The 18,235-nt window shown below is 36.9% G+C and overlaps 1 protein-coding gene across 1 annotated transcript in view; it reads right to left on the reverse strand.

Moving 5' to 3' along the window:
- Nucleotides 1–1,746: 1,746 nt before the first annotated feature.
- Nucleotides 1,747–18,235, reverse strand: part of SKAP2 (src kinase associated phosphoprotein 2) — a gene marked incomplete at both ends in the record, with an annotated part of 146,906 nt that continues 130,417 nt past the window's right edge. Inside the window, 2 exons of the mRNA XM_079711518.1 lie at nt 1,747–1,839; nt 15,533–15,645. Of these exons, the coding sequence (XP_079567644.1) occupies nt 1,747–1,839; nt 15,533–15,645 (206 nt within the window). The remainder of the gene's footprint in view (nt 1,840–15,532; nt 15,646–18,235) is intronic.

Here is an 18,235-nt window from a genome sequence, read left to right on the forward strand (position 1 = left end):
GACATTTAAAATACCTTTGATTTCAAACATACATGAAAAAGTAATAATATAACTCCACAAACCTTGCTCTGGAGTACAACGTACACCTCCAATGTCAGACTAACACTACCCTTCCATTCACCTGTACCTGGGTACATGTTCCCACCGGATTTCTACACCCTCCTCTCTGAGCCTTCCTTCTCTTCTCATTGCTTTCAGAGGTGCAGAGTGGGCCCAAATCTGGACTTTCACTGTTCTGTGGTGTGACTTTAATAGCACAGTAACAATCAGGCAGGGTAAGAGTACTCAGTTATGTCTTCTGACTTTGAGAATACATTGAGATTCTTTATGCCATTACATTAGTGGCAGAATGGGACCTCTCACACAATTTTTGTTTCATTAAATTTAAAGAAAACTACAGTAGAAAATGTTGGCAAGCCCATTATATAACCGGGGTATTTATTATTGGTAAAGGGCTTTGCACAAACCATGGTTCTGGTCTTCACGTGTGTTGCAGAGGGTGACAGCATACTCCCCATTTGCAATTCTATTTTTTTTTTTTTGCATTACACGGGCTTCTCACTGCTGTGGCCTCTCCCGTTGCGGAGCACAGGCTGTGGACGCGCAGGCCCAGCAGCCATGGCTCACGGGCCTAGCCGCTCCGCGGCATGTGGGATCCTCCCAGACCAGGGCACGAACCCGCGTCCCCTGCATTGGCAGGCGGACTCTCAACCACTGCGCCACCAGGGAAGCCCTGCAATTCTATTGTTTTTCTTTCTTGTGGCTATATTTAACATAAAGTAAATTCACCAATCAGTAAAAATTCTTTCATGAAAACATGTTACTACTGTTTGAAAAATAAATACTAAGATAACTCATCTACAAAGTTTTAACAAAGCTACATTCTTTAGACAGCATCTACCAAAAACTTGCATGATACATTCAATTGAAATTTTTATGAAATTATATATTACATTCTAAAAAATAATTGATATCCAGTATTAAGAGAAATTACAACTCTTACTAGAAGTAGCAATGATTATGTGATACATATAAAATAGTGCTGAATTTTTCACACAAATCAAATGAGTAAATAAACCTATGATTATTTCTTTGAAAAACAGCAACAGGTATAACTTTACTGCTTGCATCTAATTTACATTAATATCCTTCATTTAATTTCACATCAGAGGAATATTATAATGAATGCATAAAACAACAAAGACAAACGATGCTCAACAAAACAAAGAAAGGTTATGAGCTGTCACTCATGCTTTCTCGATGATTCTCAATCCAAAGCATTTGCACACTAGCAGAGGAATCTTCCTTTTCTGCAGGCAGAAAGGGAAAGTTGCATTTTAATTTTTTTCTTCAGGCAAAATGTTGATTTTCCCTGCTTAGAAAAATGTTACATTTTTAGCCAAGGAAAAAAATGAATGTTTACTCAATATTTTGTCAATTCAGCTCCTCAGAAAGGCCATAAAAGTGGTATTTTACTAAAGAGGAGGAGGTTTGGGAAAACAGCTGGTTATTATCAAAGGGATTTTCTCTAAATAATCTATTTATTTCCAAAGTAAATTCTATGAAGTTATTTTTAAAACTAAACTAGATTTTTTTTTTAAAGAAGAAGATGATTTGGGAGCATAATCTTTGTGCTATCAGAAAACTACAAAGACTTTTAAAAAGGCAAAGACTCATAACGCAGAGACCAAGAGAACATATGAGCTATTACAGAATATTGGATTAAAATGTACTTACCCAGGACTCTCAAATATCATACATCTCCATTATGTAGGCTTTCGGCACCAAGCCAATGGCTCCCTTCATTTCTCCTACCCACCAGCCATATCTATTGTATTCCTAATTGAAAACAATATGCAATATTAACCTTCAGACTGGGTGTAAGTACAATGTTGTTTGTACGCAACTTCTTAGAAATGTTATTTCTTTTTATAAAGTTATAGGAGCTTGAGCTGCAAGTTGAAACATTTTAATCTTTTCTTGTTTCTGAACACTTTAAAAATGCTGTTAGGCAAAGATTTAAATTAATGTATAAGACAAAGCCTGTTTATTTCACAGTGTAGAACACAGAAACAGTCACTTAGGACAGAAACCTAGCAAATGAAACTGCATAAGGAAGTCCGCTCTCTGGGCCCCTTTCCCTCTCTCTCCCCCATCTCTCTCTCTTACACACACACACACACACACACACACACACACACACACACAGCCTGGGGGACTCCTTTTATTATGCAAACACCAGTGTTAGAGGCTCCAGAGGTCATAGCCAGGATCCTTAGGATACTATCTTTGCCTTCAAGGAGCTTATCATCTAGCAAGGATAGACTTTTTTTTTTTTTCACAATAAACTACTTAATTCCTAGTTAAACTCATATGACTGAAAATGATTTAGGATGTAGAGGTATGCCCCTTCTTAGGAAAATCTAAAAATGAGTATAGACGTTTTAAACAGATAAATTAGAGAATAAGGAAACACTAATAATGCTTCCCCCAACTGGCCTTCCAAAATAATTCACAAAAGGGCTCCTTTTCAAAAGCTTCCCAAAGGCATTTATTGTTCCTCTGATTGATCACAAACAACATTAGGTAAAGGATGAATGGAAGGAATTTAAAGGTGGTATTAGATTCACTCTTATGGGGGAAGATCAATAGGAAATAAAAGTATCTCAAATCATAAGGCAAAATATTAATCTAGCTGTAAAAAAAGACTGATTGATGAGTCACTTTTGCATTTATTTTGCAGCGTGAGCTAATCCTGTGCCTCCTTTTCTTCCCTTTGCTCCGCTGACAGACACACCACTGCTCTAGGCATAGTGAACACTGTACCCGGTCTCATTTGTCTGCCAGATTGCCTAATGTATTTTTATCTCAAATTTATTTATGTTTAGTGAGATACAAACAAAGTAAAATGAATTACAAGTTTCAAGAATAATATCTCCCAAAAGCAATACTCTGAAAAAGCACTGTAGGACCCAAATTTAATTTTTCATATAAGATACATTTTTAAAATCAATCCCCAAAGTAATTCAATAGGCTATGATTTCCAACATCTGAGTCACAGATAAATGTGCATATGCATACCGAGTTACATGTGGGGAGGGAATGTTAATACCAGTACAGATTTAACATTTGTACTGATGACTAACCATGCTACTGACCATCAGAAAGGAAAATAATACAATTTTTCCATACAAATGTAGCAACATTCCCAGGTGTGTATTGATATGTAGTCTATCAATAGAGAGATTACAAGATTAAAATCTATAAGTACTTTTTTAAACAATGGGATGTATCAGAATTAAGTTTTTCGTAAGAATAAGATGGAAGGAAAACGGGGGTGGTGGAGAAAGGCCTGATTCTAATGAGGGCACAGCTCTGGCTTATGAGGCAGTAGACTCAAGATTTTAAAAGTTTCCTGATAGTGTGAACTTAGTGGACAAAATTCTCTAAGCAACGAAAATAGTCTGATGCCCAGAACTCAGTGAAGATGACTATAATCTATGTAGAATATATTTGTCAGAAGAAAATACCAACTTACTGAAAGCTATGATTAGTAACCATTATATCCTAATAGGTACCTAATAAAACTGCCCTTTTCAATTTTTTAAGGCAATGAATACAATTAGAGCCTAATGCTTAACAAAACAAATGTATTTCACCTTGCAGAGGCCAAAGGCCCACAGTGTAAGATTTCAAAATGGACACTTAACAAAGTAAGCCTAAGTGTGAAAGCTCTTAACCAATGCCCATCTAAGATTTTTTTCAGCTGATTATTTGGAAAGGGTAAAGGAACTAGGCCCCCAAAGGCTAGGAAAACAGAATACATTTAGTGAGAGGGCATATTATGACCCAAACCTGCTTTCAGAGAAGAGCCTGCAATCTGGGTTTCAATGTTTAGATTCAAGTTACAAACCAGAAAGTTCATATTACTTTATAATATTCTGTTTTGAAATTATAATCTACACTCTAAATTAAGGGCATATTATTGTTCTCAAAAAGCTCATTCACATCCAAATTTAAGAAATTGATTTCCAACAAATCACTTCAACAAAGGACCAATGACATACTTCACACATGAGAGAATTTTGCATGATGGCAACTGAGAAGATTCATTAAACAGAAAGTACAGTAATAAACAGCAGAGGAGTTTATTCAGCTGTAAACAAATCCCTTAAAAGTAACATTCTTGGAAAAAATTAAGTTTTAGGCTAAAATAATCTTAAATGTTTCACTAAATTAATTTAAAATAATTGAAAGGCATATGAAATACACACCTCATAAAAGTACTCTAAAATATAACGGGTTTAAATCAGAAAAGAGTAAAAATAAAAAACCAGAATGTTTATTACTTTACATTTGTAAAGAATTCCATATAGCACTCCTGTGTGGAATTAAGAGGTAAGATAAAACATAGTGAGGTAAAAATCTAGTAGGCAAATTTATGGATTTACACTGCAGCCATTAGAGTATGTCAGCAAGACTGCAAACACAGAAGCTTTTACTTTTATCATTACTATCCCCTGTATGAACCTCCTGAGCAACATGAATCCCAATTAAACCATTTGCAGCCTATAAATTGGAATGAAGATGCATCTTGGAGTACGGTATTCTAAACTCCAGCCTGAAGATTCAATAGCATACACGCTTTCCTTTGGAGGAAGAAAATCTGCCTTCCTTTGCCTTCCCTGTTTGCTGTCCCCAAACAAATGTGATTATGAATGATATATTACTTACAGTGGAAAATAATGCAATCCATACAATGTTGTCTCGCTGTCCACATACTAATTGTAGTATTGGTCTAAAAGTCAAGGGTGGGTCATTAAAAAAAAAAACAACCCTCACACCTTATCTTGTTAATAAACAAAAAATAAAGAGACAAAAGTCCTACCAGGCTGCCATCTAAATCTCTGAAAGGTTAGGAAGCATCATGTCATCTTGATGGCACACGAGATCTCAGGTACAAGAAGCTCTGCCATCTGGTATTCTTCACCCCACTCGGCTCTTAACATCAACTGAAATGCTAACATAGGCAAGTGACTGTACTTCAGGAGGACTGATAAAATAATGAAGAGTCCTTTAATCTACAGGAAACCATTCTAGTCAATTTATAAGAAATATTGCATCCCTTTGTAGGACGTGTAATTATTTTCTATTAATCATGTGCTATAAAGCTACATTATGCAGTTATTCTGTTATCACTAGAAAGAGGCCTGCAGTCAGCTTCTGACAATGTTAGGTAATTACTAACACAAAGCTTCTTTCTCCTCCCGTAGTAATGCTATCAAGATCTAGAGGTATAGTGATGCTTAGTGTATAAAAATAGTACTCAAAAGAAATTTAATATCTGCAAAATGGATGGCTTCAAGGCAAAATGTAATGTGGCAGTCAAAGAAGCAAGAAAGCTGAACTTGCCCAATAATCTGAGAAAACAATCATAAAGCAGCACTGAACAGTTGTGATCTAACTCCTCTGTTTTCAATTTTTATATCATTAAAATAGTTTTTGTTTTATTTTATAGTTAAAATTTTAGGCCTCAATTAATCATTATTAAGCAATAAATTAAAGTGATTATGTAAAAAGGCAGGAAAAAAAGGGCTAGTTTTGATAAAGTGAAACAGAGACTTTATCCAACACAATAGCAAACATATGTCCACGTTTACTTACTAACTAAATCTTCTCTCTCTGCCAGTGTATTATTTTACACTTAAATAAGATGCCAACATTTACTTAAATCCTTTTCAGCACCATGATTCTCATTTCTCAAGTATGTTAATCCACTTTCTACAAACCATATGGTAAAAGAATGCTGCCTTAACAGAAACTTGAAACATTAGTAAGATTTTGTGATGTACCACCCCTTTCAGAAAGTAGTTACCAATCTGTTTGAAAGCAACAGGTGTTAGAAAGGTTAAAAGACTATATTCCTTTCTCCAAATGTATATCTGTGCTTCAAAACATACCAGCCTTGTGCAGAAATAAAGGTAATTTTATTCACAAAATATAAACTACATTGAGTTTCAGAACCAGTGGACTTTACCATTGTTTTCCAACTATTCACTGTGATATGTTCAATTTTTCAAATTGTTCATAAACATTGTAGTAGCATGAAAACTAGATAACTATTTAAAATATGGAAATACTTTCTTCAAGGCTACCTCTTCAATCTCTTCCTTTTTACTATCTCCAATTAGAACCTTTGTAAGAATCATTTCTTATACATCCATCATTTCAAAAGTTGTCTTAAAATGCACAACAGGTACTTGACAACTTCATTTTTTTTACTATTATTATCTACACTTTAACTGCTTGAATCTTAGTCTCCTAACTCATTGCTTAAATGAGGAAATGGACACTAACAATTTCTAAGATCCTCCCTGATGTTTGAATACCACGAACCTGCTTTACCAACCTAAGTCTCTTAGCAGCTCATGGAAATCAACCTCACTACTTTATAATTTACTATGCAAATGTGACTTTGAGTTACTCTAATTCAAAGAATTACTATTTTTTTCCTCCGTGCACTGGATCTTCCCGGACCGGGGCACGAACCCGTGTCCCCTGCATTGGCAGGTGGACTCTCAACCACTGCCCCACCAGGGAAGCCCCGCACTCCATTTTTAAAGCGAGAGAGACAAAAGACGAGCAAGGAAGGTGATAGTAAGAACTTAATTCCTGTAACAAATTTTAGTTTATATTCCAGAGTCAAGATACATTTAATTCAAATTTCTACACAGTCAACATTTACAATGGCATAAAGTAAAAACTGATATGCAGACTGATGATTCTTAGATATTGTTAGGCAAAGAAAGATCAAATCATGCTCAGTAGTGGGTGGCCTTGGTACTCAGTGTATTTCACCAACCAGTACATGACTGTTAACTGTTCTAGTTCAGACCTTCATCACCTCACCCTGGATTACTGCATCATCCACTCTGCCTCTCTGTACTTCCCGGAAACGGCCTTTGTCAGTTTACTCGGCTGCTCAGGAATGTATACTAGCCCCCCAGTGCTTTAACTACAAACTCCTCTCACTGCTCTGGTCCCACAGCCCAACCTTCTGTGCTGCACTCATTCCTGCCTCTGTATGTGGCACTCCTTCCCCAAGGGGTATCTCCCCTCCCTCATCCAAAGCCTATCTAGTAACTAAGATTCGACTCAGGTTACCCAGCTTTCATGAATTTTTCTCTCAGTTATCTAATCCATACTTACATCTCCCATTTCAAGCTGAGTATTTATTCCTCAGTGGAGTTTATGTACTTTAGTTTTGTCCGTTCAACTAAAATAAAGTAGAAACTCACTGAGATCATGGCAATGTCTTACACTCAAACTGTATGCCCCACACTCCAGGATGTGTAAAAGATGTTCAATAAATATGTACTTCATGATGAAACAAACATACTTTTTCTTCATTTTGGATGATGCACCAGATGACCCTCCTAAATGTTTTCTTAAGAAGGGTAATTTCCAATAGGAATATATTTTCTATGTGTATATTGGACATACTTGAAGAATTTTAGTAATGACTAAACAAACATTTGTTCTGAAGTATGTTTAGCTTCACAATATGAAGTGTGCTGCTCCTCGACATGGCTGGCTGTGGCCCGTCACGTTTTCCAATGTGCTGTATAGCATACCTTGTCTAAAGAGCCTAAATTCCACTTGCAGAAAGAAAGATACCTGCCCCCTGAAGAACTGGGACCAAATAATTCTAGTTCTTCAAAGAAATGGCTTCAGTTGAATTTACTGTAAGTACGGAAGAGGTTAAGACAGAACTCTGCAAAGGCAGAAACAGTGTGGCAGGTCTAGGGGAAAATCTGCTAGTTTTTCAGCTGCTGCTTCTTATTCTTGTGATTATTTTCTCAGAAGATTGAGAGTCTCCAGCTTGCTACTAACTAGGTATGTGACCTTGGGCAATCCCCAAGTTCTTTAGGGGTGATTTTTTTTTTTACATTTATATCACTCTTTGAGACTCCACAATAATCCAGTTACGTACTTAACATAAATCAGTAAGTCTAATTATTATACATTTGGACCCTCACAGAATTACCTATATGAAATCTCTTGTTATATGTACTATAAATTTTTTGTTGTTGAGGGTAATATCTGCCACTGTTCTTATTATATAAAGTTGTTGAGGTCAGATAATCAGCGAAGATTCTAGAAATTCACGTGAGATTTTTTTTTTTTCAAGTAGCCAGTGCTGGGAAAAGCCAAGCTTCCTCCTTTATGATTAAAAAGAATTATTAGCTCCTTGTCTCTCCCTTTTTCAGTTTGGCTGCCAAGAAGCTCAGGAAGTTCAAGCGTAGAAACTCCATTGTCTTTTAAGGTCTCCAGAGGCAGTCCTTTTTTCCATTAGCCTTTTATTTATTTTTCCCCAATTATGTGGAGCCTCAAGATCTTCTCACCTATAAAGTGAAGAGCTAGCACTAAGGTTCCCCTACCTCTACAATTCTACCATTCTAAATTCCTTTAAGAAGTTCAGGATTATTTCCTTTTTTTTTTAAATGTAAATTTATTTATTTATTTTTGGCTGCATTGGGTCTTCCTTACTGCGCGCAGGCTTTCTCTGGTTGTTGCGGAGCACGGGCTCTAGGCTCGCGGGCTTTAGTAGTTGCAGCACGCAGGCTCAGTACTTGTGGCTTGCAGGCTCTAGAGCGCTGGCTCAGTAGTTGTGGCACATGGGCTCTAGAGCGCAGGCTCAGTAGCTGTGGCGCAAGGGATTAGTTGCTCCACGGCATGTGGGATCTTCCCGGACCGGGGCTTGAACCCATGTCCCCTGCATTGGCAGGAGGATTCTAACCACTGCACCACCAGGGAAGTCCCAGTTATTTCCTATTTTTAACTATATTTTCATAAACATATATTAAACATCTATCTGCCACAATGTTAGATATTGGGGATTCAAAAATACTTGACACAGTGTCTACCTCAAGGAATTGAGACAGGGAAGCGGATAATCCTGGTCATGGCCCACGTAGGTATAGCAAAATGGAAAGAGAAAAGCCTTTAGGCTCAGATCTGCGTTGATTCCAGAAGAAGGTACTTCCTAGCTGGTATCCTCAGGTGATTTACATAATAAGCTTACTAAGCATCAGTTTTCCTACCTGCAAAATTATATTGATAGTACCATATCCTTTGTAGGGTTACCTTAAGAATCAGAGGAATGAAAGCACATTGAGTACCTAGAACAAGGTATGCAATAAATACTTTTTCATCCCCTCCCTCTGCCTTCCCACTAACTGGTGTAGCAAAATACCAGGGCAACAAAAAAAAAAACAGAGCATTTTGGAGTGCACCATAAGGCAACCTGATTATTACGGGCTGTTCCAAAGGGAATCTGATCTTTAAAGGGATAAGAAAGGAGACATCTCAAAAGAGTGAGAATGTGCCATATATACATTGAGGGAGCTCCTGATTTTTGTGGGGGGGTCGGGGGAGAGCAGAAGGGCATAAAAAAATCATGGATTTTTCCATTTAAGATTTTTTGTTTTTACTTACCAACATGGTGCTTTTCTTTAAGGTTGTTTTGGTTTGCTCCTGGAAAACCTTTGCTTACTCCATGCAGAATTACACCGTGTAGGCTCTGCAGCCATAGCAGCCCCTTCACTGCCACCTCTGTGTAACTTGCCTCTCTGACACTGCCTTCTGGTTTCTCCTTTACTTCTCAAGCCACTGCAGGGGCTCAGCCTGACAGCCTGTCTTCTGCAGGCACCTTCCCCTTTCATCTGTCAACATTTTCCTGGAATGCTCCCTCCATTTTATGTAAGAGAAAATCGGGAAGTACTAGAGCATGGTTTTTGCAAATAGGTAACAAGAGTCCCATGAGTGGAATGAGAACATCTTCTGACGTAGTGCTGTTTCCATACACTGCTTATCACCACCAGGGAGAGATTATAAGCATAGCATAGGTCTGCCCACTATGCTTCACCGTGGGCATTTAGCATAGAAACTAAATGCCGTCAGACCCAAACAACCGCAGTGACAAGTACAAACACTCCTCCTCCTTCCCAAAAGACTACAAGATGTGATAACATTTAGGGAACTAGCGTAGTATCATCAAGGTATGTCCTATATTGAGGTGTCCTGGTTACTCTTCAGCAGGTGGTTTTGCTGTATGTGGCACATGGAGTCAGATGGTCACAAAGGAAAAACTAAGAGAGCTAAAAAGGAACTCTTTATTTCCCTCTGCCAGTAGAGCTCAGCAAGACTTTCATTTTATTTGTTTTTCTGGTAAGTCTGAAGCCAAAAAAGCCTTAGTAACAGAATTTTTACATTTTCACAATGAGAAGCAAATGATCAGTGACAGTTACATTTCACCAATCACTGGAAAAAGTCACAGCTACAAAGGGAAGCAATGCTCGAAACTCCAAACAACACACACTAAAAAAAATGCCCTTTTACTGTATATTAGTGAACACTGTCAACCCACATTTCCTGTTTTTGACTTAATAAAAAATGTCTCAAAAAGCTGCAAAGCCCAAGTCACATGTGTCCTAGACTAGATGAAATATTCCAGGATTCTTAACTCTCTTATTTTTCTGTTAATAGCAGACAAGCAGCATGCCTCTTTCCTGCTGAAGCATAGCTCTTCTGTCATTAAGCCTCTAAAAATAATTTATTGCCTTAAAAGTAAGAATAGGAATGTGGTTAACAATTTACTGGTGAGTACAGATTGAAGGATAAACTAATAGACAATGTAAATCCAGAACAGCAAATAGAATAAAATAGCCAAAGAGCTATGTGGGACTATAATATGCCTGTAGCTATATAACCTGGATCCTGCCATGAAAATTATAAAACTCCATAAACACGGTTCTAGGACAATACTATTAACTATGATATTGTGTCCATGTTTAAGGTGGTAATAAAATTGAAATGCAAACCAGTAAAAGAATTTAGCATGATTTTAAACAACCTGATTCCTAAAAAATAAATAAAAATAAAAGATTTGCAATCTCAAATATGAATTTCCCCCATCAAATAAATCTGAAAGTAGGCCTTGTGTTTCATAATAACTTCACTAACAAGGCAGCTGTCATTAAAATCACATATTCCTGGAGACCTCCCTGGTGGAGCAGTGGTTAAGAATCCACCTGCCAATGCAGGGGACTCAGATTCGAGCCCTGGTCCGGGAAGATCCCACATGCCACGGAGCAACTAAGCCCATGCACCACAACTACTGAGCCTGCGCTCTAGAGCCCGTGTGCCACAACTACTGAGCCTGCGTGCCACAACTACTGAAGCCCGCACGCCTAGAGCCCATGCTCCGCCACAAGAGAAGCCCCTGCAGTGAGAAGCCCATGCACCACAATGAAGAGTAGCTCCTGCTGTCCACAACTAGAGAAAGTCCCTGTGTGGCAATGAAGACCCAACGCAGCCAAAAATAAATTTAAAAAAAAAAGGTAATTGTACCTTGCTTAAAAAAAAAAATCACATATTTCACTTTCATCCCTCCCTATAAATACCTTCCATCTTTGTGGGGGGGGGGGGGAATTTCTAAATCTCCACTGAACTATTGAAGTATATAAAATGTTTTAACACATAAAAAAACAGCAGCAATGTTATATGAAAAGACCTGTAAGCAAAAAGTTACAGGCTTGCATTTTTAGGCAAGTAGTATTTAGATTTATTATTAGTAAGGTTCAAAGGTTAAAACCAAGAAAATGCCAGACACTTTGAAGGAGGGGCTAGCTCAGCCAGGGGTCACATGGCAGCTGCTAATTGGAAAATGTTAAAAAGGGAGGGGGAAGGGCAGGGTAGCTGCCTTCTCTTCCTTCTTTATTGTAACATTTGATTTTCACTAAAAAAAGAAAGAAAGAAAGAAAAAAGTAAAGAAAGAAAGAAAAGCTAAGATCTGTATAACTCAAAAGAGGCTTAAAATAAATAAATCACCCCCAGGCAGACTGAGCACAGCTGACACCCCATCAAGGCTTCCTTGCAAAAATAGAAAAAAAAGACTGAATTTTAAAATCAAACTATATTTCTATAGTGAATTTTAATACAGAGAGCCTAATCATCAAACTAGCTAAATCTTTTTGTCATTATATTTACAAAATTAAAATATTCTTTATTATAGTACATGCCATTTTATTTCTTGATTTGTCTAAAGGTTTATTTATATTGAAAAGAATGTATCTCTTCTTAAACTATCTTGTGTTGCCTTTTTTAAAAAGATTATTTTCAGAACTAACAAGCTTCTAGAAGGTAAGTCAAATTAACGATAATTAAATACTGCAAACTATAGATCAGTTAATTATAAAAAGCAAGTTGTATTTATTTGAAATCTTTTAAATGGCATTTTTTATTAGAAAAGTTGTGGCACTAATTTTTTTTTACTAAGTACACATTTTTTATGTCTCTATAAATACTGTTAGACTCCTTAAAATGCATTTTTCCTTAAGTATACAATTTTTACATTTAATTCAGAATGATGAAAAGAATTTTCATGATTAATGCTTATACTTCATTGACATGAGATAGGAAAGTAATAACCCATAGCTAAATTTAAAGTTGGATTTATGACATCATTTTGATTGTGCACATTAGCTACAATTACCTGCACCACTCATTCTGAGCCACTAGATGGTGTAAAAAATAAATTTAAACGGTAAATTTTCATTCCATCACCATGGAATCTAAATATAACTCTGAGAAAGATTAAACAAATTTCTAGGCATATAACAATGCTAGTGATTTCTATATTTATTGCACTTAAAAAAAAATCAATACATAGCATCAGCTCTACCTTGATCTAGAAACAAGTCCTTCTGAGCAATTCTTTGCTCTCTTCTTCTAAGGGCCTTGAGTTCTGAATTTATAATGATACTCATCATTCAAACTGCTGTCATCGTTCACATATTAAATAAATTTATGATATTAACTTATGGTCTATGTTTGCCAAAATTTTTATAAAAACTGGAAGACCAAGCAAATATAAAATTAAAGAATCATCAGAGGTTCCTATCTGAACTCACCCAAAGCCAAGTGGGGAAGTAAGAGTCTTCATAAATATATCCTGAACCCCAAAGCAACCTGACAACAAATAGCCAAGATGCTCATCAACAGCCCAGAATTTGTCCAAATTCCATCAAGAGAAAACTAACTGTCCTTCTTTCACCCTCACTAATAAGATCAACCTGGTTGATTCTACCAGGTCCGCAGCTGGGTAAATATGGGTATTTACTCATCCAGCCAATGGTGATAATGTGCTAACAAAGCCTTGTCTCTTCTTTCAAAAACCAAAATGAGCTCCAGATAAAATGCCCATCTCTAGAAGGCCTCTCATGAAATGCTGCCGGTGGAAATTTAAACCTTGTGAAAGGTTGATAAAGGAAGTATTTTCAGGCAGCCCATACCCAAATAACAGCATTTAGAAATTTTAGATAGGAGTATATTCTTCCTGTGAGGTGGACTACCACCCTTAGCTCTATAACAGGCTTCACATATAAAATTACAATCATCACAAAACAGGTTTGGGAGAAAAGGAATGACTTCCCCCAGAATCCTAGAAATATGGTACACACCTATGATTGTACTTTCAATTTCATATTCACAGAAAATGATTTTCTGAGGCAATGGCAGAAATAAGACAAGCCTATGGGAACGCTGCTTACGCCACAGCCTGTCCCAGAGGCTGGTACTCTGAGGCTTTCAGCAACAAAGACAACTTGAAAAAAAAACCAAAAAAAACCAAAGACAACTTGATTCATAAAGAAGGCTTCAAGAACAAACCCACATGGGCTTTGTAAGTTTCATATTTTACCATACAAACATACTGGCTACATGCCATTTATCCCTACAGTCTGAAGTTCCAAGTGGAAGCTAATCAACCTTTTAATTTTATATGCAATTTTACACACAATTTAATTTTATGCAGCTAAATTGGTGAAAGAAACTGTGAGCTAAGTAAATTTGAGGAATGATTCCAAGAAAGTTTCTTTTCAAGAACTGAAACTAATCAGTTTGCTTTCTATATTAAGTAACTGACTCAAAAAGCTGTCATTTTAACACAGGACTATTGAATGCTCTGTAATGGGCTTAATCCAAGAGTTGTGATATGGCAATCTATAGCTTCCAAGAACTGTATCTTTCTAAAAAAAAAAAAAATACACTAGCAAGCAGAGGACTGAGAAATAAGGGACAAGTCTTATTTGGGCACCTCAACCAGCAATGATCACAGTAGGCTGTATTTACTTACTATTTTCCTCCAATCTACAAGGGCTTATCTCTCTTTTTTTTTTTTTTTTTTTTTGGATTCCTGGTGCCTAGAATGGGCCCTTGCACATTTTAGGCACTTTACGACAGTTACAAGTTAAATACAAGTAAGGAAAGAAGGGGGGGGAAGACGGCGGGGGGAAGAAGAGAGGGAAAAGGAAGGAAGACAGATACAGGCATAAGAAAAAAACAGAGCAGAAAGCTCTGACCTGGGAGTCAAAACACCTTGTTAAGTACTGGCTCTGGCACTTTCTTGAGCCAAATTCCCTCATCTGTAAAACCAAGGATAGATAGATGAGCCCTAAGATCTCTGACTCAAATGTTCTATGATTTTCTGTGTATGATTTTATGCACCAGTCAACTAGTGTTTGAATTCAATAAGTGACCTTACTTCCAAATTCTCTTCTGTATCTAATAAGTCATATTATCTTTCTGAATAAGTCATAATCTTTCCAAAATATTTCTCTAATCAACAAAGCACATTAAACTCCTAGACTTATGATTTATGTAACATTTCTTTACTTATAGTTAAATAGTCTCCATACATCATTTGTTTCTAATGTGGCCTCATGAAGTAGACTGAGGGAGATATTTTTTAACCCCCATATTACAGTAGGCAAAGTTAAAATATGAAAGTTAAAGGAGCTCAGGCATGTCATTAGAAGTATAATCAATTAAGAATCTTGACTTTTAGATCTAAGGCCAGAAGCATTTTGAATAATCCAGTATCTTGAGAGGCAGAAACAATGATTTTGTATATATAAGGATGAGTTCATAGCAATATACTCTGCTATTATGTTTACAAATACAATTCTGTTAAACTTAAAAAAAATTACCTAAACCTGTCTGAATAGAAAAGTATTGCTTTAAAATTGTCGGAACACCCGATGTATTTACATAAAGATGAAAAACTTGTTCTATAAACACAGTGTTACCAGTAGTGAATGGCAGACAAAATCAGAATAAGCACACAGAAGAATAAAAAGGAAGAGGAAAGAAAAACATAATAAATAACCTAATACCTTACAATGTTAACTTTCACATAAGTATATTGTTTCTGGAGAAGGCAGTGTGTGGATGTGAGCCAACGGCTGAAGTGATAGGTAAACACACTGTTAAGTTGAATCCTGTTATCTGATTGTGTTTAAAATTTGATTACATTTCACTTGACAAAATAATTATTGTGAACTCCCAATTGTTAACAAGGACCTAGAAGAATTCCAGTTGGCATTTTTCCCCTAGTGTTGTAGATCCAAATGCATAAAAATGCAGCTTTGTATTCATGCTTTACAGTTGTCATTTTGGGGTATCTGCTTACCTTGCTAAGAATGTAAATCACATCACCACGTTTAAATGACAATTCATCAGAAAGAGCTCCTGTGCAGTCCCACAAACCCTGGTAAAAATTAGCATAATCGGTGCTTTTATCTCCTAGGAAGAAGATAGAGAAAACAAGAGTTAGATCTTTCATGTAATGGCCCCTCACTTAAAAATGAACAAATAGCAATTAAAGGGCCACTCCAAACCACCAAAAAGTCTAAAAAAATTCTGCCCTCATTCAAAGAACACTTTATAACATCCACACAAGAATCCTACTTCTTGCTCTCATCTAATTAAGGACCATTTTCAAAAAGATCTAATTTTGAATGTCTTTTCTTTCCTCTCTCTTTTTCTTGTTTTTACCTAAAACTTGTAATTGAACATGTTTCTTCAAACCAGCACCTAAGTTACTTCCCACTTATTTTCTATAACAAACCTAAGCCCACTTGCAACATGTTTTGAAGATGAGTCAGCCTCCCTGTATAATGAGCAATATCCATGAGATGTGATAAACACGTTGTGAAATAAGCACCGTACAGAATTTAGGACACATCATAAAAATAATAATAATAAAGGAGCTACGGTACAAATATAACCAAACAAGGTAACAAAAAAACTTTTTGAAATTTAAACTTCAAAAAAAAATGCCTCGGGCCTCCCTGGTGGCGCAGTGGTTGAGAGTCCGCCTGCCGATGCAGGGGATACGGGTTCGTGCCCCGGTCTGGGAGGATCCCATATGCCGCGGAGCGGCTGGGCCCGTGGGCCATGGCTGCTGAGCCTGCGCGTCCGGAGCCTGTGCTCCGCAACGGGAGGGGCCACAACAGTGAGAGGCCCGCGTACCACCAAAAAAAAAAAAAAAAAAAAAAAAAAAAAAAAAATGCCTCAATGGCATATATATATATATATATATATATATATATATATATATATATACACTTTGATATGGACCATTTTAAAGTCTTTATTGAATTTGTTACAATATTGCTTCTGCTTTTTTTATGTTTTGTTTTTCTGGTCACGAGGTATGTGGGATCTTAACTCCCCAGACCAGGGATCGAACCTGCACCCCCTGCATTGGAAGGCGAAGTCTTAACCCCTGGACCGCCAGGGAAGTCCCTAAATTTAAACTTTTTCAAAACATAAAGCTGGTTAAAGGAAGAGAATAAAATGAAAGTAATCTAAAGGATAATTCCAGCTCTTATCTTTAGGGACTTTTGTACCCAAAGCTTCTCAAAGTTATTTCTAAAATATTTTAGCAACTTTGAAACTGCCAGTGCTAAAGCTGCATTTTCCAAGATTTCTGTCAGCCCTAGTTTAGGACATTAGGCTCTGAATAAACATGCAACATACACTGGAGTTATCAGCTCATCCTTCTAACAGCATAAGCACAATGGATGTGATGTGTTCAAACTGCCATACAGACCATTAACTGATTGATTATTTAGCGCTCTCCGCTCTATAATACCACAATAAACCGGGTAATAAATGCTTTGTCACTTATACAATGTGGGTCGCCTGAAACACAGCACAGAGTTAAATACACTGGCTGCTTTTGTTACACTGAGAACTGTTTCCTGTTTTTAATTTCATGATAATTGAGTTTTGATGAGTTAATGCAAAAAGAATGCAAGCAATATCAATAAGATGTCCCTGTATTCACTAACCAGGCAGAACATACACGTGCTGACAACTTCCATCATTGGAATGTCATCTTTGAATTCTGAGGGGATAACTGTGGAGACACATGCTGGATCAGGGTTGTCATCTTAGTTTTGTTATATGGCTCTCAAACAGCAGGCTCCTTGGCAATTCCAACACAACCGGTCACATTAGCGTGCCAGGAGGGCGTTCATCTTATTACACATAGTTTGTGATTTATTCAAAGTGTTAGGTTTATTAGAAATTTTAAAAATTCTCTTTAGTGTCTGAAACATTTTTTTAAAGCCAAAAAGAAAATCTGAATAATATGGAGTCTGACTATTTTAAGAAGTAAGACGCGACTTTTCCATTATACTTTTAAGAAAATAAACAAGGACAATCCTCCTATTAAAGTTTTTCCGCTTGTTTTCTAAGAACTCAAAAAAAGAGGGGGGACGGGGTAAAGGAGGGATAGAAGGAGGGAGGGAGACAGAGAGACAGACACCTTATTGACTTTTCCGCTCTAGCATTTGAACACTCATCACAGAAGCTAGCAGGGATGTACACAAGCCTGGGAATCCAACCAAGAACTAACAATGCTTGTGGCCACCCTTCATTACATTTTCCCCTCAAAGCATGTATTATGGAAATTCTATGAATGGACACTAGAGGGCACTCTGGCTGGACAGATTTCTCCAAACATTGTCAAATTTTTTTAAGAAAAAAATTACTTAATAATAAAGTGACTGATTTCCTTTAAAAACCACTTATTTAGACAAATAGGGATTTAGAAGTTGAAACATTCTAGTCAGATTAAATCAATTGCTAACTAGGTCAAATGTTGTGCCCCATGCAGTCCGTCAGTGTCAGTTTAAAAGTCAAGGAATTAGAGCAAAGAGAGGATGACATCATTTCACACGCAAGGCCCTCCCCCATAGTCACTGGCCAGGAGGTAAAAGGATCTAAAGAGCTGGTTTCTCCGGTCGAGGCTCCTGTGTGTTCCCCATGCTGCTCAGCCTTAGGCTTGAAAGGCTGAAGAAAGAAAACCTGGGTTAAAAACTAG

This window comes from Hyperoodon ampullatus (assembly GCF_949752795.1).
Source record: "Hyperoodon ampullatus genome assembly, chromosome: 9".
NCBI classification, from domain to species: Eukaryota; Metazoa; Chordata; class Mammalia; order Artiodactyla; family Ziphiidae; genus Hyperoodon; species Hyperoodon ampullatus.